At 37.6% G+C, this 24,015-nt stretch overlaps 1 protein-coding gene across 1 annotated transcript in view; it reads right to left on the reverse strand.

Moving 5' to 3' along the window:
* Window positions 1–1,445: 1,445 nt before the first annotated feature.
* porb (P450 (cytochrome) oxidoreductase b) overlaps window positions 1,446–24,015 on the reverse strand; it is a 56,595-nt gene continuing 34,025 nt past the window's right edge. The window contains exons 10-16 of the mRNA XM_081369882.1: window positions 23,698–23,816; window positions 23,418–23,599; window positions 21,889–22,038; window positions 8,688–8,955; window positions 3,441–3,586; window positions 3,085–3,170; window positions 1,446–2,975 (exon numbers count right to left, since the gene is read on the reverse strand). Of these exons, the coding sequence (XP_081226008.1) occupies window positions 2,831–2,975; window positions 3,085–3,170; window positions 3,441–3,586; window positions 8,688–8,955; window positions 21,889–22,038; window positions 23,418–23,599; window positions 23,698–23,816 (1,096 nt within the window). The 3' untranslated portion in view covers window positions 1,446–2,830. The remainder of the gene's footprint in view (window positions 2,976–3,084; window positions 3,171–3,440; window positions 3,587–8,687; window positions 8,956–21,888; window positions 22,039–23,417; window positions 23,600–23,697; window positions 23,817–24,015) is intronic.

The following is a 24,015-nucleotide window of genomic DNA, read 5'->3' on the forward strand; positions in this document are numbered from 1 at the left end:
AATGTCTAACCATAACCACTTCGAAAGGGCCGATCGACTGGGGGCGCCATTTTCCGTCTCGTCATAGCCCCATGGAGCGGGCTGAAAAGTTTGGTCGACCTGCAACCTCGTTCAGGGGTCAAAAGGCCGAAAAATGGTGAAAAACACGTGTTTTGCATTTTACACTGAATAAGGTCCCGGAAGGTCACAGCAAAAATGTTGGCGTTTTACATTTAAAACTATTATTTCTTAGTCTAAACCTAAAGTAATATTGACAAACTATATATCATTTGAAAGCTCACAGATTTTGATATTTGGTGTCTGATTTTCAATAAATATGACAAAGAAACAGAAACGTATTAATTTGTATTCATTTAATTGTTTTTAGCTTCAAGATCCTTTTTTTTAAAGCACTGAAATTACTGGAAAATTTGTGGATCGTGTACAGTTGAGTGTGCTTAATACACTAGAGGTCGTTTAATACACGTTTTCATTATTTAAAACGAATGAGGCCTCATTCAAAAATGTCATACACTGACAGGGGTCAAAAAAACGGAACGCGTGTCCGTAAGGAGACGGAAGGTCGTAAGACCCCGAAACTCGGCGAGTTCCGTCGTCTAGTGCCCTTGAGTCGGGCCCTAGAGTTTGAGGGCCCTAGCCGCTTTTTAAGCGTTTCCTAACCCTCGTTCATGTTGAGACCAGAGATTGTGGATGGTGACTGAAGAATGTGGATGGTGACTGAATTTTTTTTTTTTAATCTTGTTGATTAAACCACCTCTACTGTACTAAGTACACTCAACTGAACACATCACACTAATTTTCAAGTCATTTCAGTGCTTAATTTGCATAAAAATGCAGTGTCCGCGAAACCACTATTTGGCGGGAAAATAGTGGTTTTGCGGACACGGTGGTTTTTAAGCTTAGCTTTCGAAATATTTTGATGAAACCCCTATCAGCACTCAGCTGGCTCCCCTGAGTCCGTAGCACTAAGTTTCATCCCAGAATTCCACTGTCTGCGAAACCACTGGTTGGATCTAGGACATTGTTGCGTTTTTGCTCTCCTGTCATATGTGATATTAAGTCTCGTTAATTAAACCAAATCTACTGTACTAAGCACACTCAACTGAACACATTCACATTCATCTAACTTTCAAGTCTCGACGAGCAGAAACACAAGAACTACAACTACAACTGACTTCAGCCACAGTCTTAGATGAAATCAACTGAAGAGACAAGAAGACATTAAATCTGTGAAGATCTCAGCAGAGGAGGATTAAACAACTCCACAAACAGCATTACCAGCTTCACTTATTACTAACCAGACTGACTTTATTTCTGTCAGACGCCTACAGAAGTTTGTATTGAGAATTAACAGAGGTTTAACTCTAATGCATCTGTGAATGTTTCAGTTTTAATCACTGTAAAGCCTACTGGTGTTTGAATTTTTTTTATTTGTGTTTAAAAGGAAGAGAAATAATAGGTTGCTTTTTAAAAAGTGATCTATCTTCAAACTACATTATTTAGTAACCCAAATTTGACAATGTAATGTTATCAAAAACATCATTCTATGGTAAAACATCCCACTATTAATGGAGTTGATATAATCCTCCTTGTGACTTGATCATTCAAGTGACTTTAATTGTGTCACACAACTTTCAGCATGCGAAACTCAACAGTGGTAACAATCAAATAAATTTTGCCGTGATGAGCATTTTTCTTCAATCCATACTTCCCACTTCCACAGATGTTAGTGTTGAGGACTTTTAATACTATTCTAAAATGTGTAAAATAGTAATGAATAAGTAGGTGACCAAACTTTTCACCTTTATAATAGGCAAACTACCTCTAAGATTATAGACAACAAAACCGTCCTTACATGTAGAGGATCAAATCAGACAGGTGAAAGTGAACAAAAAAGGGTTAAGGACAAAGGTGATGTTAAATTGAAATTTAATCATTACAAAGAAATGCCTAAAAAGTTGTAATGTACTGGAAACAATGGTTGCATATAAAACTTGATGAGCTCCTGCCCAAAAAACAACTACTCCTTCTACTTCTAGAATTCTGTCATCTCCCAAAATAGTAAAGTTTTCAGCAGCAATACTGGTCTTCAAGGTCCACTAATTAAAATGCAAACTACACAGTAAATAAGGCACAAGAGCTTGACAAATCAGTTCTTCAGACCAGCATGTCTTCCCTTGTCTGTGTCTCAGCATTATATACACACACTCTTAGAGATACAATGAGTAAGTCTGTTACGTCTAGTGTAGTCGTTACCAGTGACATTATGAGAAAAGAACAGGGTTGAGCATTTCTGGCACCTACAGGGTTCATTAAATCTGTGAGGGTCATCCAGTTTGAAATGGTTACATTCATATTCAGCCATATTTAAAAAAAAAGGTGGGACAAAAAATAAAGACATTGAAATGCTTTAGAGAACTATAAAAAAATAAGTGTGATCCACCTCCACAGTACATGTTTGCACTGTTTATGACCTCGGAAGGTTTCCAAAATATTTCAGAAATTAACAAGAAAATCATCAATTATCAGTCAAAATCTCATACTCCATGAAGAACCGTTTTTCAGTGAGTTAAAGTTTCTTCATGCACAACCCATACCACGTATTTGATTATAAGGTTCCATGCATAACATGTTTGATTAGTATGTTAAAATCGTGATTCTACGCAGTCTTTTATATTTTTTAATACTTTTTTTTTTTTTTTTTACATCATTCACTTCAGAATGAGGGAATGTGTGTCAGTGTTTTCTTCTCTTAGACAAACATGTCAGAATGATAAAAGCAAACACGTATAAACTCTTCCTTATAAAAATCAGGAATGTTGCGGGTCCTTTAACTCCAGACGTCCTGTGAATAGCGTCCTTTAGTCATCAGTTTCTTGACGTAATCTACAGCTTGAGCGCGGCTCATTCCTCCCAGCTCCTCTGCGATCTCGTAGAAGGCGTTCTGCACGTCCCTAGCCATGTTTCGGGCGTCTCTGTGGGAGGAAAATCACGGGCAACATTAGAATAGATTCAGGGATGCCTCTGTCTCATGGTGTCTCAGCATGTTTTTGATTTTTCGGACTAGTTCTGAAATGTACGCACCCACAGATGTAGATGTGGGCATTGTCTGTGTGGATTAGTTTCCAAAGAGTCTCCTTGTTGTTCTTCAGGAGATGTTGTACATACACCTGGGTGTAAATACAAATAAAGTAAGAAATGCAGAGAAGGGTTAAACAATTTATAAAAACAGAACAGCTCTCCCTTTTCCTATGATTCATTCATAGATGTATTAATGCCATGACTTTTACGGTTTTTGATTAAATATAAGATGGGGTCAGAGAGGAAGTGTGGATTCTTTTTCCTATTTTGGCTCTCAATTACAAAAATAATGTTACCAAAGTTTTTTAGGGAGACATATTTGATAGTGGGCCAAAATAACTGTGTGTGTGTTACCGTACCTTGTGTGCCTGGTCTCTGGAAAAAGCTACATTGAGTGCCGTCAGAACGCCAGACTTCTCAAACTCCTCGAGCTCCTCTTGGTACAGAAAGTCCTCGTTCTTGTGACGACAGCCAAAGTACAGCTCCGTCTCTCCAACTTCCTTACCTACAAATGGGAAATCAAGATATTGATTGCATGAGGGTTACAAAAGTAGGGATTTGCACATAACTTCCCACTGTTTTAGATGCTAGTGTAGTGGGTAATGCAGATCCTAATAGTGTTGGGGTAACACATCACAAGTAGCGCCAGTTACACAATCTGATTACTTTTTTCAAGTAACTAGTAATGTAACATATTACTTTAAAATTTAAGTATATATAAGTAACGCATGTATTGACTGCCAGCTCTCCTGTCCCCATGTGGAGAGAAATCAGGAGTAAATACAGAGATGTTGAGTAAACATGATGATTATTGTAGATTTAGACTAAATATGAACAGGCTCATGTGAACTCATCTCACTTGCACAAAAACAGATTCAGGATTCCTTAAAATGAATCAAAACACTGATATGCAAACTCAGAATATTATGCAAACCTGCAAATTGAATATGTTAAATAATCAAATGTTAAATTACACAAATATACTTTATGTATTATGATCTCACTTTATTAACCAATACTTTCCAAAAAACATAACTAAGTAACAAAACTAGTTATTTTTTTAGGAAATGATGCATTATTGTAATGCATACCCAAACACTGGCCCCAATGATACATAACTATAAAAAGTACATAAAAAAGATAATATTATACTCCTAATATATGCACATAAATATATTTGTTAAACAAGTATGTATGAATCTGTCATGGCTACCAAAGCAATTCTATTACAGGTATTGTACATGAAACTGGTAAATGTGAAATATTACAATGATATACTGCATATGAAATATTCAACAGGTAACGCTTTTTTAAAATTATTGTTATTTTTGGGCTTCTCTCTTTCTATAAGAGTTAAAGGGCCCTATTTTAACGATCTGAAACGCAAGTGTCAAAGCGCAAAGCGCAAGTAACTTTGTGGGCGGGTCTTGGCGCTGTTGCAATTTTCCCGGCGGGATAAATGACTCTTGCGCCAGGCGCAAATCTAAAATGGGTTGGTCTAAAGTAGCTTCATTATTCATAGGTGTGGTTTGGGCGTAATGTGAAATAAAACAATCAGAGAGTCATCTCACATTCCCTTTAAGAGCAGACGCGCTTTTTCTAAAGCGGATTCCTATTATAACGGCGGATTTGCCAGGCGCGCGCAAGGATCGGTTCACAGCCAAGGAGAGCAACGCTCTCGTCAGGGACGTTGGGGATGGAGAAACCCACCCAAATTAACTTCGGTTAAAAAGGCGTATGATAATTTCGGTAAATGTGTAAGCTAGATGTATGCTTTTATAATAAATTGTCTATCTATCTATCTATCTATCTATCTATCTATCTATCTATCTATCTATCTATCTATCTATCTATCTATCTATCTATCTATCTATCTATCTATCTATCTATCTATCTATCGTAAAAATGTATGATTTGCAAAAATGAAAACTGCTGCTTCTGTGTAGATGAGAGAATCAAAGTGTATGCGCGTTGTGCACACGCTACATGGATTATGGCCAAGCATGCGCCCTTAAAATAGCATATGAATAACATGCGCAACGCGCTACTGACTTTAAAAAAAATTTTCCTGGTTAGTGGCGCAACTGTTTTCTAAACCTGCAAAATAGCATGAAGGAACGTTTGCGCTGGAACACGCCTCCTTTTTTGCGCTGATCCGCCCAGGGAGCGCAAGTTCATTCCCTAGTTTAGCGACGTGCTTCTGTGGAGGGAAAAGCGCGCTTTGCGCGGGTGCAAAATAGGAATGATACATGCGTCGGTGTACAAAGTCAATTGCGCTGGGTGCAAGATAGGGCCCAAAGAGCCGTGAGGACAAGTAAGAGTGAGATCAGGACGTGACCCAGGAACCTGTGAACTCTTCATATCACACCTAGACTGTACTGTACCTTTTTGTAGAAAAATGTATTGTGTTTTTATATCAACGTCTGGGACAAACATAAAATTAGTCTTTTTTTTTTTTTTTTTTTTTTTTAAGAACAAATGCAAAAACTTGGCCAGAAAAACTAAACATTTCTGAGAGTGAAGTTACAAGATACAAGAGAAGTCCTGATGTGAAATTACTGTGTAAGTAATGCAGTTATTAAAGGGATGGTTTGGAGTAAAATCAACCTAGGGTCCTTTGCACCATGACCTCGAGCCAAACACCCCCCCAGAAACCTTTTTCCCCTTGGTTGAACATTATTAAAGTTAGAGCTTATTTAGAGATATCAGCCGGATGGCTTAGTGCAGGCGCTAATGGGTCCTATGATGTATCTTGTAAATTACCCCACTAATAATGCCCAGAATGGTACCAAACTTCTACAGTAGTACAAATAGGTTCTGTACTCATAAAACGAGGCATTGGAAAGTTGGACCCATTAGCGCCTGCACTAAGACATCCGGCTGCTATCTCTAAATAAGCTCTAACTTTAATAATGTTCGATCAAGGGAAAAAAGGCTTCTGGAGGGTGTTTGGCTCGAGGTCATGGTGCAAAGGACCCTAGGTTGATTTTACTCCGAACCATCCCTTTAACCTGGAACAGTATTAGATCCATGCACTAGGTAAACTCGTACAACAGCTGCCATCTGTGTCATTAATGTTAATCTAATAACAAAAGAAAACGAGAAAATAAATCACTCACTGCTCTTAAAGGAATAGTTCACTTAAAAGTGAAAATTCTGTTATCATTTAGTCACCCTCAAGTCGTTTCAAACCTGTATGAGTTTATTTGTTCTGCTCAACACAAAAGAAGATATTTTGAAGAATGGTGGTAACCAGACAGTTGATGGACCCCATTGACTTACATGCTTTTTTTTTTTCCTACTTTGGGAGTCAATGGGGTCCATCAACTGTCTGGTTACCGCCATTCTTCAAAACATCTTCTTTTGTGTTCATACAGGTTTGAAACAACTTGAGGGCGAGTAAATGAAAATGTAAATGATGACAGAATTTTTAAAGGAACACTCCACCGTTTTTTGAAATAAGGCTTATTCACATTCTTTCCTACATTTAGATAGGTGGGTAAATGCATTTTTGTCTCAGTGCATGCATTGTTTTAGTTTGACAAGGTCGGCGCTAGCTTAGCTTAGCGCAATGAATGGAATCCTTTGTTGCCAGCTAGCATGTCCTGAGTAAAAGTGATAAAAAAAACAAAACAAAAACACGTAATTACTTCTTGCGGCCTGCGTATTCACAACGAGTACAAATAGCGATGCAGATTAACACTAGGTGATTTCCTAGGCAGATATTGACTTGGGACTATATTATGGGGAAGCACAGGTGAAGCACAGCTACTTAGGCGAAGCACTGCTACTTGGGCGCAGAGATATCACGCAACACATGAAATCCCACGACTTCTGTCAACATACCAGTGTGAATAGTAGCTGCCTGGCTATTTTGGCTATTGGGGGAATATGCCGACTGAAATAGAGTGTCGGTGCTCTGGCGAGTGTGACAAGTTGCTGCCATCGATGACCAGGCTCAACGCGTCAGATCAAGATGAGCGTGCCCGCAGTTGTGTCACAGCTACCGGGGATTTCACGGCGCTGATCCATCCGGCAGTACTCGATTTTTTTTTTCCGGTGTGATAAAGTGAACTGGAAAAAACGCCCCACGCCGAATGGACCAAATGGACAGCTGTCCACAGAGTAAGTGATTATTTTAAACATGACACATGTATAGTAAACTGCTTGTAGCCTTCTCCTCTCTAGTAGTTATACTAAAACTCCTGAGTCAAAAGAACCAGGCTAACTCGGTGAGAGAAATATAGCTAACTTAGCCCTCAGTCATTTCATTTTACAGGTAACGATAACAGCGATTTTTATTTTAGTTTGGTTGTTCATGCTAAACAGGTTGAATTCAAGACGTTATACTAGAGGAGGCTAACGTTATTTGAACCGTAGTCTATACAGCTTCTCAGCATCTATCTTACAACCAAATAAAGACACAGATTAACATAAGGAAGAGTAATAAAAGGCAACTTACATGTGCACTTTGTTCTGCCTGTGCTTTGAAAATAGATGGGATGGGACGGCCGTATGTTTCAGACGTAGTAACGCTACTGTCTTTCTGGACCCATATTCCATTTTTTCAAAGTAACTTAGTCCTCCGGTGCAAAATGCTCTTCGCAAACACGATACTGTTTGATTTTGTAGAGAGGCGTTGAAGTACAGATCTCCAGAGCAGCTAGCCATTTATTTCTCAGTTCCACATTCGATGGAATTCTGTGAAACATTACATTCGTCTATGTCCTTTGCTTGTTCTCACAACCTTTTGCTACGCAGGTAATTACCATGTTTGTTGTAACTGTAGCTGTAACTTCTCAAAATAAACAATCCAAAAGCGAAGACACTCGGTGCAGGTCACGCTTGTTGTTCTTCTTCTTCTGTGTTTTGACTCGTTGCACGCCGGTATGTTGACGGAAGTCGTGGGATTTCATGTGTTGCGTGATATCTCTGCGCCCAAGTAGCAGTGCTTCGCCTAAGTAGCTGTGCTTCACCTGTGCTTCCCCATAATATAGTCCCAAGTCAATATCTGCCTAGGAAATCACCTAGTGTTAATCTGCACCGCTATTTGTACTCGTTGTGAATACGCAGGCCGCAAGAAGTAATTACGTGGGTTTCTTTTTTTTTTGATCACTTTTACTCAGGACATGCTAGCTGGCAACAAAGGATTCCATTCATTGTGCTAAGCTAAGCTAGCGCCGACCCTGTCAAACTAAAACAATGCATGCACTGAGACAAAAATGCATTTACAAACCTATCTAAATGTATGAAAGAATGTGAATAAGCCCTATTTTAAAAAAACGGTGGAGTGTTCCTTTAAGTGAACTATTCCTTTGCACGAAAGTTCACTACTAAAGTCACTGAGTAGTGTTTAAAACTCACCTGGGCTACTGTGTATGAAAGAAAAATATGGAAAACAGAAACATATAGAAACAACATGTTTTATATCATGCATCTGATTTATGCACATAGTAAGCAAATCAATTAGAACAAAAGTTAAATGCGATTACTTCAGTGGTTGCATTGATTTTGAATACATTTAGGAGAATGTCTCTGCCTCCCTTGCCTCTTCTGATTGTAATAAGCACATAACAGCAGAAGTCCATGACCTGCGCGACTCCTACCTTGTTCTTTGAGCCAGCCTCTCTCCTGAATAAAGCCAATGAAGGGTGCGATACCAGTACCAGGTCCGATCATTATGACTGGGTTTGTGGCTTTGAAGGGAAGGCGGAACTGGGATTTGCGGATGTACATGGGCACTGTAGCCTTGTGTCCGTTGTCGGTGGGCATCTTGTTCTTCAGCCAGTTAGTGGCCACTCCTTTATTGACACGGCCAGTCTTAGTCTCATACTCCACCACTACAGCACAGATGTGGATGCTGTTGGGGTGAACCTGTCACATGCAGGAAACATTTAAACACACACAACATACAAAGTCAGTTATTTCATTTGAAAGTGACCCTATTATGGTATTTTAAAGGCTTCTGATTTTGTTTTCGAGGTTTACATGAATCCAAGGTCAAAAAACACTATATTTCTCTCTTAATATACACTGCACATAACCTCATTTCTCAAAGAGTCTGAAACGGTTCATTCGAAGATTCAGTCTCTCTTAACCCCTCCTTTCAGAGGGTCTACTGTGCTCTGATTGGTCAGATGGCTCAGTCTGTTGTGATTGGTCTACTCTGCTCTGCTCTGATTGGTCAGTGTGTTGTGATTGGTCTACTCTGCTCTGCTCTGATTTGTCAGATGGCTCAGTCTGTTGTGATTGGTATAACGCTTACAGCACGTGTCAAAAACAAAATGTTCATTACCATATCTGGCGCTAAAAACAGCGTCTTCTCGACATGTCGACAACACAAACCAAACTCTTCCAGGCCTCAGCTACACCTACAGTGCTTGAAGCTCAAAGCAGACATTGTTCATGGGCAGCCAATGAAGACCATAGGCTGGCCTTATGCAAATTTTGTTACATTTTTACGTAGGTTTGTAACAGGAAGTGAGACTGGAATTACTGACGACTCGTTTCAGGCAGTTAAGAATCTTTCTTTTAGGAGAAAATAACGTTGTTTGTCGTGCACTTTGATCTTTGAAACTTCACAGTTATGTTACAGTCACAAGCGGATGTTACACACTGCATGAAAGGTGTGGGATTACAAATTTAAGAATCTGTTTAAGATCGGCTGATCCTATGTTCTGACGTGTCATCACATGAAAAACTAAGGTACACTGTGTTTAGCATTTAAGGTAAAGATGATGATATCAGATGAATGATTCTGTTAAGCAATGTTTCTGCCAGTTCCTGTTCTCTTCATTGTAAGTTAAATGAACCGGATTACTGAGACTCTGACCTTTTGTCATTAATGGCTCTTGGTGCCCCTTTCCCATTCTTTGAATAGTTATGTTGACTGGAGACGGGTTCCTATATCTGGATACTTCATTTACATGCTTTGTTTAAGGTCGTCACCCAGGTGCTTTGTCTCTATCTCTATGCACTGCCCCTTAAAAGTATATAAAACTACATTGTACAGATCCCTAGTTGGACTTGATGACTGCAGCACATTCTCAATAAAAAAATCCTGCAGAAGATACAACCAAGTATCCAAGTCTTTACTTCTGAGATTTCCTACAAAGATAATATCCGGAAAAAAGCATAATGGGGGCACTTTTATGGTAAAGTGTCTAAATAGTCGAATAAAAGCAAAGTGGCCTTGTTCATTTATTAAACCACAAATGGATGTAACTTTTAATATTTGTAATATTTATATTAAAGATATGTATTGTGTAGGCACAAGGTGTTGTGCTTAGTTAGAGAGAAAAAAATAATAACTCAGTTGAGCATTTGAGGAGCATTTTGCTAAATATAAGCACTTTATTAAACATTCATTATATTTTTACTTAAGCTGATGCCTTTATTACTTAAGATATGTTTGAATCTGTCATGAAAATGAATGTGTCTGCATTTTTTAATTACAGCCACCACTTTAATGGTTATATTTCAACAACAAAATGAAGGAATTGTAGTAGAAACATAAAGTTGATATAAACAATGCCTTATGTGCAATTTAAATGTTTGTTGATCATTAAATAAGTTCCATCAATTAACTGATTATTAAATAAATAGTATTTTCTGTTTCGGCTAGTTTTCAGCTAAATGAAAACTTTCATTTCGGTTTTGCTATTCGGTGTTTTGGTTAAAAAAATTTTTTTTTGTGCATCGCAACTTTAAAGGGGTATTTTTAAAATTTGTTGAGAGCAAGTTTAGTATATTTTTATTACACACAAGAAACAGTTCTGGTTCAGTTCAAACCTGTACCAGTCACCAAATAGTACAGCACAATGGTAATGAGAAGCTCTCTGATGAACACTCTTTAAAAATAGACCAGTTAATGGCACACCACAATTAAAAAAAGTCAGAAGATTTAATAATTAATTATGGCAAGCGAAGGGGACGGGCTAAGCCTTTGGAAAATACCCCAAAACATGCTGATTGATTGAACAGGTTAAACAGAAACGTAGCAAGAATCTGTATAAGAATGAGAATTTTGAATGAGATGGTCAGATGATCAGCTGTCATCTCGGCTTTGTTGACTGAACCAATAAATTGTAATCTCTTATCCTCTGGAACTTCTTGACTTTGAGAGATTTCTTGCTAAGAGGAGAAGATTTCATTATTCCACGACACAAGCCACCAAAACCACTCATTTTCTACTTCCTCCACATTGTGACTGACCGCCTCCACAACAACACATCAACACCTATGGCCCTGTTTACACCTGGAGTTAAGATGCGTTTTGGTCGATCGGATCACAAGTGGATGAGGGAGACACATTCCCATTTAAACCTGGTGTTTTAATTAGGGATGGCGAAAACTAAAAAATTTCTTGACCGACCACCGAGCCTCATTAGCCGGTTGAAACTGGTTAACCGATTAGTTTAAAATATGCTACGCTATTTGAAATAACAGCCATTTCGAGCCGCGCCTGCAATTTCACAACTCTGTCGCATCTCTCTGCCGCTCTGCCTCCCGCGCACACACACACTGCCCTTGGCCGAACACTCACGCCACTTTTTTTAAATCCCCTACAGCGTGAAACATGAGTCCCGCAAACGCGGCGCCGAGGAGCTTGTATGTAGGAGGACAAATGGCTCCTTAGTTTCGAAATGGTTTGGGTAACAGTTACAAGGTGATCGCGTTGAAAATAAAGGTGTTTGTCTAGCGTTAGAAGCTCATTTGAAACATTGCCGCGGCTCATTTAAGAAAAATGACAGCTCCGAAGAGACGCCGCTTTAGTTTGAGGTAGTGCTAACAATAATAAAGAAAGATGATAGCACTGTATCACACAAGTTGCAACTTACATCTGTGTCATTCTTTTTGGTGAAATGGTCCCACACACTACTTTTCTTTGCACGCTTCATTCTGTCGTCCGCCCTGCAGCCGCGGCGCTACCCATTTTCTATGGTTTGTACGTTTCTTCATTCAGATCTATTTGCGATCCATTCCATTCTAAACAAACAACGCAGTTTACATGCTTCGTCCTTGTTACATTATTCATTAAGATAATAATTAATAAATGCACGCACAATTATCAGTGAAATTATCATGCCTTTCAACGTATGTGTGCAAAATTCAGAATAAAATGAATGTGCAGCAATTTGTACAAATAGAGTCCAACTATAGCCTACGTTAGGGCTGGGCGATTTAAATCGCGATATTGTTATGCGCATCTCGTCAGTAAAGCTGGTTCCTTGATTGGTAGTAAATCGCCATCCCCTGCTTTCAGATGGAGCGGCATTTAGGGCTGGGGAGATAATTAAGTGATTAATTTAGTGATGATTGAGCATTATTGAAGACACCTGATGTTAACAAGCAGAATCACTGAAGAAGAAAATCACAAATTGTAAGTTACCATTAAGGTGATGGGTGTTTGCTTTAGTTGGGCTCTAGACCATTATATGTCTACTTTAATATTTACTGTTGTTTGTCTGCTGTTATTGATTTATAACAGTTAAATGAACAAAGTAAAATGTTATCTTATAGTGTTGGTTATGTTTTGACATAATCATGCTGTGATCTGAAAAAGGAAACTTATTTAGAAAGTTTGGTTTAAACTGTTAGCTGCAGTTTAGTGATTCTTCAGCCTATGATTATCAGTGCCTTACTTATAATTCAAAATTTTTAATTAACATTGTTCTGATCAAAAGACATATAGATAAATTCATTTAAAACACAGACATCAATAATCAGCCTGTGAATCTCAACAATGGTGACAATAATAAAGCATGTTGCAGTGGCTGCCACCAATCACAACTCATTAATGGCTCCCATCATGCATTGCGGTATGAATAAATTATGATCTGAATTGTCTATGTAATTTACTTTTCCTAATTGAATATTCTGCTCCTCACCATTGTTGAGATGCATAGACTGAATCTTGACATCTGTGTGTGCCTAAAATAATGATTTTTTTTTTTAAACAACTTTTAAGAAATCCTTTATATTATATCAAAAATTCTGCGCATTTATGCAGATTCACTAACCAACAACATAAATCGAAGTCAGAAAGAAGGATTTTAATAAGTTCAGTGATCAAGTTCAAATGATGATTGTTATAACATAACCACCATCAGATCACTTTTTTCTTTGTTCAACTGGTGATTATAATTCAGAAAAAACAGACAAACAAAATCTTAAGTTAATAATATATGGGTCTAGAGCCCAACTAAAGCAACCATTGATCGTCATAACGGTAACTTACAATTTGTGATTTTCTCCTTCAGTGATTCTGCTTGTTAACATCAAGTGTCTTCAATAATGTTCAATCATCACTAAATTAATCACTTAATTATCTCATTAACTTAAACACGCTTGAGTGTGGACTCATACACTACCAGGAGTGTAAATTTAACACTGGAGTTTTTGCTGTGTACAAAGAGCCGTAGTTAACTGACAAGCTGAGCCATATCGCATTAAATATCGCTGGCGATACGTCCGCGATATTAATGCGATATGGCTCAGCTTGTCAGTTAATTACGGCTCTTTGTGGTAAATGCCGCTCCATCTGAAAGCAGGTGAAGGCGATTTACTACTAATCAAGGAACCGGCTTTACTGACGAGATGCGCATAACAATATCGCGATTTAAATCGCCCAGCCCTAGCCTATGTGTTAGCCATTAAATTAGCTCATTTTAGTTTCACATTTGTTAAAATATTATGTTATTTTTTCATCTATGTTGTTGATTATGAAAAGTGAACCGCACGAGTAAGATAGGATGCGCACTATTTCGAGAGAAATGGAGTGGGTCAGACATGATTTTGACCACTTAATTAAGTTTTGTTTTGTAGAAAGCCTTTTTGTAGAAAGAATTTCGTTTTGTATAAATTGTATCTTAATTTTAATATTTTTTTTATCAACCAATTGCCTGGATTTAATAAACTTTAAATCTTTAAGAGATTAAGAAGCACATATAGCCTAGCAGACGATATAATCATGGAGGCGCCCGTGCGGTCACTTGCATTGCACGTGAACTGGAGCGCATCTCATCCTAACTTAACGAAACTCAGCGTATGCCTCACAGACATGAAATATATCTTAAGAAAGCTTGAAATGTCTTTTTAACTATTTAAAACAAAAAGAAATAGGCTACTCTCTGATTATGTAATCCATGATGTGCATTTCTCTCTATAGTCGCGTTCACTACGGAGATGGCGATCGTCAACTTGAACTTTACAGCTGTTGTTGCTGTTAGTAAACTAAAAATAATAGGCCTATAATTTTATTAAACAATAAATTAAATGAAAGTGTAGCCTAATTGTATTAAAAAAGCAACAAAAAAATCCTGTTTAAGTTTTTTTTTTACCTATGCTAATTAGCCTTCGCATTAAATTCAGGTAGGCTACTGAGTCGCTGTCCTCAGTGCCGCAGAAAAGCGCTGAAACAGAGATAAAGGGGAACCCGTTTTTTTTTTTTGGCTTATTTTAACTGGCCCATTAACCCAGCAAACACAGAACGTTGGCACAACGTACCCAACCTTCTAACAACGTTTTATCAACATGGCCAAAAGGTTGCTATAAATACGTTGTGTGGTGAAGGTTGTTACAGCGTTGTCACAATGTTGACATTAAACCACTGTTCAGGGTCATTGCGGTTGTGCCTAGGGTGTCTTGACAACCACTGGACTACATAATGTAAGCTACTCGTCACTGCCCTGAAGCGCGAAAATCAACATTTTAAATTCCAACCACCTGTTGGGCTCATTGTGTTGTCTCGTTCTTCATCGAGCAAGGATACAGATGGTGGACAACCAGAATGAGACTTTTACCGCCGCCGTTCCCGCGGCGGCAAAATTGGGATGTGTATTTGCTGCCTTTTACCGCTGAGTGGCGCTGTAATCACAGACTTTGAAAAGTGTCAGTTTATTCTCTTTATGACGTAATCTGCCGCGGCAGTAATCTGAGCTGAGGTCGCAGATAAATTCAAGATAAATATTGTGGTTAAACGAATTCAAATTCATTAAATTTAAACAAAGTAGACACACGTTAACATTGTGTGCCCAGTTTTTCTATAATTTAGAAAGGCTATGTCAATAGGTTACTTGTCATTTACTTCGTGTTATTTTAATTTGTTTGTAGATTTATTAACTGAAACATAACAGTGAAATAAATAAAAATAATTTACCGTAAAATTTGAACATTTTCAGGACTTGCAGTTACTAACCGATGTTAGTCGGTTTAAGCATTCTTTGTTATATTCAGAATTAAATAGGCTTACATGTTGTTATGATTATCAATTGAATTCTTTAACCTCTTCCACTCTGCGTGCCCGTGGGCGGGGCCTAGAGCTACTTCATTATATTTAAACTTAATTTTTTAATGTTTCTGGAGATACTATCACCCCATATATGGTATCATTTTAAATCTTGAAATCTCATCTTTACACAGAATATAATGATATTTGTGTATATGGAACACAAATAATTAATATATAGCTTTAAAAAACAATCGTCACAAAATCGCTCCTCCCCCAAAATGGCGATGCAGAAATGTAAATATGAATATATATTTTTTACGTATCTCACAAAACAGAAAAATCATATATCAAAAGAAAGCTCTCATTCTCAGAAATGTGACTGTGTAGTTTGTTTTATTGTTTTCACATCATAGTTCACATTATAAACGGTACAAAATGAAAAAAGTTCAAAGCAACATAAATTAAGAACAGGCGTTTTTCTTTGCCTCTCTTGCGCTGGATATTTTTTTAGTAAGTTTTGGTCTCCCTCACTGCGCGCATTTCAGCGTAAAAAAAACACCATACAGCTGATAATACTGTATATGTCGCTGTGTGTCATCCACACAAATCACGAAAGAAAAAACTGTAACAAATAGCTTTTGTTCCTTCAAAGATACAGCATGCCTTGCTGAATTCACCTTACAATAAAACGAGGTTGATCGCGAATTAAAGAGCTCTGTATCTGCTAAATTGAAATTGTGTGTGGAAAACCTTTAAATACAATCAATAAAACTACAATATATAATTTAATAAGATTTAGGGCCTACTGTACATAGGCTATGGACTTTTGGAGATTTGAGATTAAACCTTAAAATAATTTTGCCTTTGCCTGCTCATCAGGCTGGCTCCGACACTCTCCATATGAAAGACGGAACATTAACACCTCTGTCCTGCACCCCCACGATAAAGCAACTATTGCCTTCTCCAAACCCCCCACAGGCTAGTTTGCAAAACAAAACAAAGAGTTTGCCACTCATCGTGGTGTGCCAAAACACTTAATTATAAACTTTTGATTTCATTCAAAACAATCTCAAAACGCTTTGTGACATTTTGAAAAGCCGTGGATGCATTACTTCACTGGAACCATGAACGCAACAGAATACTGGTTCTGATTTTATTGTTTGTCGTTTAAACGTCATATATATATATACTTTTTTTAACAGAACTGCTTTTGAAATTACGATTGGAATTATTATAGGCTACAGAAGTAAAGTCATTGTATAATATCTGTTCCTTAGTGTAAAATGGAAATGCATGGTGATTTTATTTTGTATAGGCTATAAGCAAAAAACTATGTTTTAGAACTAGACACATCTCTCTGCATCAACAATAGACTATAAAATGCATTCATAGGCTAATATAAAAATATCAGTAGTCCAAGTTAGTTCGGGATTCGAACCTGTGTCATCTAAATGATCGGAACGTGAGTTCAACCACTCGGCCACGATTCACTCGTTGCGACATGGCCTAACGTTCCAGTGTGTGTTCGCTCGCACGAGCGAGAAGCGCTCTTCATTCAAATGAACGCACCGCCGCGTTTGTCGAACACTAATTCAACATGCCAGAATAAAACCTGGCTTTAGAACAATGCATAGCGCCACTCGTCGAGGTGTGCCAAAAAAATGACAATAATTTAGTTTAATTTATTTCAGTGTTAATGTTTGAGTTAAAAAAATCCTCTACAAATTAAATTAACACAAAGTCGGATATAAGAGTCATTTATAGGCTAGCCTACGTAAAAAGCAAAGGGCTTACAGTCTTAACATTTAGGCTACTTTGCTTAAATTCGATACATTTATTTTCAGTAGGGCCTAATAAATTTGTAGGGATGTAATTTCAGTATGCTTTACCAACGCTATGTATTCAATTAAAGTTCCAAGAGGTCTGGTCTCTATATTTCCTTCCCAGCTGACACTAATATGCAAGTGCACAGCAAAAATCACAACTTGTGCTTGCTGCAAACGCAAGTTATTTAAGGTGTCTCAACTGTACACAGTCTACCCTACAGTGTGAATTCGTTACAAGGTTTCATTTAATTAAATTAATGTGCAGCAATTTGTACAAATAGAGTCTATAGGCCTACTATACTGTTGTAGACATTAAATAATCTCAATTAGTATCATATTTGTTAAAATATTATAATGTTATTTTTTTCCATCTATGTTGAATATGAAAAGTGAACAGCACGAAGATAGGATGCATTATATCGAGAGATGGATATGGAGTGGGTCAGACATGATTTTGACCACTTCATTGTTTAGTAGAAAACCTTTCTTTAAAGTGAATTTCGTTTTCTATAAATTGTATCTTAATTTTAATGAATTTATTTATTATTAAAATTAACTTATTTTTAATAGGTAAGAGAAGCAAATATAACAGACACTAATCATGGAGGCGCCCGCGCGGTCACACTTGCGTTGCACGTCAGCTGGAGCGCATCTCATCCTCCTAACTTAACGAAACTCAGCCTATGCCTCACACAGACATGATAAATACATCAAATACACAAAGCTTGAAATGTCTTCAAACGAAATAATTCAAAACGAAAAGAAAAAGGCCACTCTCTGATTATGTCTTTATGTGCATTTCTCTCTAGGTGCGTTCACTACAAATATGGCGATCGTCAACTTCATCTTTGCAGTCGACACTGTCAGAAAACACTATTTATTGATAAAAATCAATGCACGCATCACCGGATTTACAAATACACATCTTGCACATCAAAACACTACATTTTAAACTTCAATGTTTAATTCAAAACAATCTCAAAACGCGTTGTGACATTTTTTTTTAAAGCAGTAGCCTAGCCTATATACATTAAGGGCATTGAAACCAGGATCTTAACTAAAACGTGTTCCGCGTAATCTCTCAAAAATTATGCCACACTACTCCATGTATTTTTTTTTTTTAAGGACTGCTTTTGAAATCACTATAAATTACTGTGCAATTGTATCGCTCACGAGAGCTCTTCATTTATCTAATTCCTCAATAGAATAGTAAAAATATTCAGCGTCATTGCTCCTAATATCGTCTCTATTTTTAACTTTTGATTCTATTTTTTCAGTTCTAAAATTGATTCTATCTTTGGTTCTATTCTGTTGTAGCCTAATAGGCCTATTTATATATATGAAAAATATGCCTATTAGGCTTAGGGTTTTATATTTAACCCACTTACATTTCAAAATACGGCATTTGCTGCTGTTTTGCACAATGTCCCTTTGCGCCACCTGGCGGTCATTTCTGGAACGACTTTGTAATAAGGCTGGTTTAGTTTTGCCGCGGTGATTTCGCCGCGGCGGCTGGCGCGGCGGTAATAGGCATTCTGGTTGTCCACCATCTGTATGTGAGTATTGCGTTTAATTTAGCCTACCTCAGCGATCAAACACAACCTACAACTTTAATTTCTAATGTGATTAATGTAACGTTAGCCTCGCTTGCACTGTTTAGTTTTTCATTAGATTTTTCCGCTATTTAGTCTCATTCGTTTCTTTGCTCCTCTATCGTCCGGCTTTCGGCTACTGTCTGCCATACAGACCCGGTTTTGTTCATTAAATGTTCTGATCTGCCTTTGCTTTTTATGTTTTATTTATTATACTTAAAATAAATTTGTATATTCGTTTATTTCTTTTTTTTTTTTTTCCAAAATGTATTACTTTTGGAAGTGCAGTTTGATGCAGTTTTAATAGTTGAATTATCGAAACCTTCTGTCATTTTTACTCTTCAAAGTGGACACTTGCAGGTGTTGATAGCCCCATTAAATAATAATATAGATAAACAATAAACGATAAAAAGTATATAATTATCTAACAAAATGCTAAATGGGGGATATAGCAGCATATAAAAATATTGTCAAAACGTCGTCTCTCAGTTGCTGAATGTAGCGCAACAACGTTGCTACAGCCCTGTCGCGTCTTGCGAGCATGTAGACAGCGACGTTGCCATAGCAGAAATGCAACGTGCCACAACATAAATGTGTTTGCTGGGAAGTTTTCTGGAGGCCCACCTACAATCAAAATCCTGGCGCCGCTAGTGCTGCCCTGGCTCTAACCTCAAGTGTTTTAGCCTGTAGCCTAGCCTTTACTTTTCACAAACCCAAACGCTGTGACCTCGCGCCAAATGTTTTTATTGGTTTATTAAGTAGGCCTAGGCTACAAACAGGCGAGTTATGAAAAATTGAGTGTGAGGGATTTGTTCACTTCACACAAAAAGATCTTGGAATGAGATGGCTAACTGTAGTAGCGTTTAGTCCACTGTCTATAATAGCCTAATTTAGAGATCACTTTTTTATTTTTTTACCGACTGCCGACAGCTTTGATCGGTTAACGTTGATACGATCAACCATCGGTCAAACGGTCATCGGTTAACATCCCTAGTTTTAATCCATCTCTTTTTCCACTTTCAACCACTTCTTTCCTGATTTCTTCAAGGGGAGGGTCTGTGTGCGGGTAAATGTATGGCTTTTTTCAAATCTTTCGATTTAATCGATGAAACACACTTATGCAATTTACATATGAACACGCGCGATTCACGAAGATGACGGAAAAACATACGGAGAACATCAGTTTTAGGTTGTCAGTTTTAGTCCTCTGACAAGCCAGAAGACCAGACGAAGCGAGAGAGAACATTGTGCTTGGTACATTTTTCATCTTAAAACCAAACTTGGGTCTTCAGACGACAAAGATTAAATCCAGTCCGGCTAGCGCTTCTCATAATGTTTAAACATCAGGTCAGTAGGCGGAGAGAAGATGGTCTTTAGTGGCTGTTAGAATACATTCGACCACATGAGCGTTTAGACTACGAAAGCAATCCGGTCTAATGCGTTTTCAACAACCTCTGGAAGTGGTCAAAAGTGGACAAGCTCAAAATGTTTTAGACCCCGTTTACACCTGCATCGTCCACTTGTAATCTGATCGAACAAAACGCATCTTAATACCAGGTGTAAACAGGGCTAATGTTACCTTACTTATGTCCCTTATCGGTTCTGAAGTCCGAGTGAGCAGTGACGTGACAAGGAGAGAGATGCAGAACCAATAACCTCTTGGCCTCTGATTATACTATCTGAATAAATGTAAAGGCGCCAGAAAAATGTAATCTTTCACCAGCGTTTCTGACAGAGGGTCAGAGTGAGGGTAGAAAATAATCATGCTTTGCAAATGTATGATTATTTACTTAAATGAACCTCAAGAACAACAAAAATGGCTAAATAATCAAAAATCATCCAAATATTGTTATTTATTCACTCAAAATAAAATTAATATAATTTGTGAAGTGATTGTTTAGAATTGTATATATACATATATATATATATATATATATATATATATATATATATATATATATATATATATATATATATATATATATATATATATATATATATATGTTATATTCTGAAAGTTGAATCCAAAGCAGATTACGACAACAAAGATGCTATTGGTAGGAATAAGCGTCAATTTCCTGTTTTCCTATCTGTAAAAAAAAAAAAGGGGAGTTCCCTAATCTTTCTGTTGTCTTCTCTGGTGTTACGATATACCATTAACCCAAATATTACCATTAAGTTCTGGCAAACAACCCGAGTATTGTGGGGGTGGATTTTACACAAGTGAGCACTACTCACTTTTATTTAAGAAAACATCTAGCTTGGTTTAATGTTTAAAAGTAGTAATTTTGATATTCATAGAGTCTTAGAGCAAGGTATTCTGCTTAAAGGGATCATAAAATGCCTTTTTCCATTTTCATCTTTCTTTAGTGAGTAATGTTGCTCTTTAAGCATGAAAAAGCTCTGTAAAGTTGAAAGCACAAAGTCCCTCCAGCGGGAGTTATTCTCTATATCAGTGTCAGTGTTTCTGAACTCCCTGAAACGCCTCCATTGTAGTCTTGAGTTTCTTCCGGGAACAAACACGTCACAATATTCCTTATTTAAATAATTCATACGCAGGATAAAGGGGCGGGGCCTGGTTTAGTTAGTAGTGTGTTGAAACTGGTGATTATGGTAAGGGGCGGGACATTTCCCAAACATGCTCGAAGCGCTCGACCAATCACAACACACTGCTCCAGCCGACCAATCAGAGCACAGTGTGCTTTTCAGAAGGAGGGGCTTCATAGAGACAGGAACTAAACAGAGCGTTACTGACAGACTGGGAAGAGAGGAGCTGCAACAATGGAGAATATGATAAATATAATGTGTCTGGACATTCAAGCAGGAGATCCTATTCAAGTACAGCCCAAAAAACATCAAGGGCATAATGGGTCCCCTTTAATATACCCACCAGTCAAAAGTTGAATTTTTTTTCCAGTTTTTATTGAATTTTATACCAGTATGCCTCAAACCATCAGATTCATCTGCGAGTAAGAGCAAAGCAATTTATATAGAGCTTTTTTTTTTTTTTTTTTCAGTCTTTGCTGGAATCATCAAAGCAGCTCAACAAGTGAAATGCAACCCATAAGTAAATATTACCATTTGAAGAAATGTTAACGCAAACACATATACAAAAGGTCACACATTCCATCTTTAACATTAAGTAGAAATATCTGACCTTAGAAGATGATGAGATGGAATAGTAGCGGGCCTGCAGTCGCGGCAGAAGCTCACAGAGGTGGTCAATGGGAGGGCGCAACGATGGCAAGTCCTCAAGAATAGCCAAAATATTCCTACTTGAGTCCAGCACCCAGCTCTGGTACAAAGCCTGCAATATCACAACGACAACATCACAAATACTGTTAGCTATTGCACAACAGCATAATTACAATCTAGCCCACCCTGCATTTGCCTCCAACAAGACACAGTACGCGTCTTCGGTACGCTGAAAAAACAACAATCTATCACTTAATGAATCACCATATTATATATAATGAAACAACATTATATTTATTACATGGCTTGGTTGAATTCTAATGTAGAATGCGGTGTGTTTCTTGATAACAGACGCTGCTAAGTATAACACACCGTTGCCATGAAAAACAGAGCGTTGCTATGGACGCAGGATTCTAACCGTAGAGACGGAACGGACTATTTTCTTTAGCGGAAGCAATACAATCGTTTTTAAATCAATAAACTCCTTTTTAAATCAATATTTTGTGTCAAATTATTGATTTATTTGGTGGGTAGCCATGTAATAAGCGGGATAATGTAGAGCGAGGCGGTTGTTATAGCGAATACAACCCCTTCAGGATTCAAGCTTCGCTTCGCGTCGGGATCCTGATCAGCCTGTCGGGGTTGTATTCGCTATAACAACCGCCTCGCTCTACATTTATCCCTTACATAATATGCCCCCATGAGTTATTCAATCACGTCCTCAACAAAAAGTCTGGTCCCACTTTATATTAAGTGGCTTTAAGTATTATGTACTTACATCTAAAAATAAGTACAATGTACTTATTGTATTCATGTTGCATTGTAAAACACATTGCTGCTATTGAGGTGTGACACGGGTAAGGTTAGGGTCAGGTGTGGTTTAAGGGTGGGTTAAGGTGGAAGGGTCAACAGTGTAGTTACAAATGCAGTTACATAAATTAATTACAGCTGTAATTACATGCAGGTATTTTTAAAATATAAGTGCATTGTAAAAAACATGCATGTACACAATAAGTCCATTGTATCTGATTATTAATTTCAATGTTAGTACATAGTAGTTAAAGCCACTTAATATAAAGTGGGACCAAAAGTCTTTGTTACGCATAGAGAAATTTATTTGGTAAATCCATCGTAGTTTATGCGCATTTCTTCTTACTGGGAAATTATTAATTGTTAGAATTTATCCGCATTTGAAGCTTTCATTCAGCTGTGTTTTTATGCAATATCAAAATGTGCATAAAAATAGGTGGATGGAAACATGGCTAGTGAAGCTTGCACCACTTTTGCTAAAGCTGAACTGTTATTGGTAACACTACAGCTCTACTATTGTCATTTTACCACAATATGTTCCTAAATGACTGACATAAAACTGAGTGCAATTTATAGTATGGCTTGCAAGCGAGTGAAATGTTTATTGTCTGGTGAACTGTAAGGCATTTTATTTGATTTAGCTGAAGGTGTGACTTTGGCTCTAGTGACAGCGATGCTTACTTTGCCCTCGGGTGAGGAGGAGGCCATTTTCCGCATGTTCTCCTGATCTTTGGGGTCAGTAGCGTATTGTGCCAGTTCATAAAGCACGTTTGTGCGTGGAGTATTGGTGATGTCCAGATAGTGAGTCAGGGCGGTGCGGTACGTGGTGGGGCAGGGGAAGGGGTGCTTCTTATTGGACTCCTCTGAAAAGAAATACACACACATATATTTCAGCTATGTTGACAACTGGACAGACATGAACGAAGTGTTCAAGTTGAACTTTTAAAGGTTAATGCCATACCATCAAGGTTGTTGAGGGAGATAACAGTGTCAAGGTCCACACCAAGGATATCACCAATCCTGTTCACTATGGCTGTGTCATTGATGGGATACACAGCAACATGGTCTCCTGATTCATATCTACACAAACATTTTAAAGGAGCAAACAGTAAGCAGTTTAAAGCTAACTGAAACTCATTTTGCCATTAATAAAAAGGCTCCATTTAAAAATGAAATACAAAAGAATAATTTGTATTTAACATTTTGAAAGCTAGTTACCCTCGTACACACTGATTATCAAGCGAATGCACTTTCTGTACTATCTTTTCAAAGAAATGAC

Source organism: Scardinius erythrophthalmus, assembly GCF_964197995.2.
Source record: "Scardinius erythrophthalmus genome assembly, chromosome: 7".
NCBI classification, from domain to species: Eukaryota; Metazoa; Chordata; class Actinopteri; order Cypriniformes; family Leuciscidae; genus Scardinius; species Scardinius erythrophthalmus.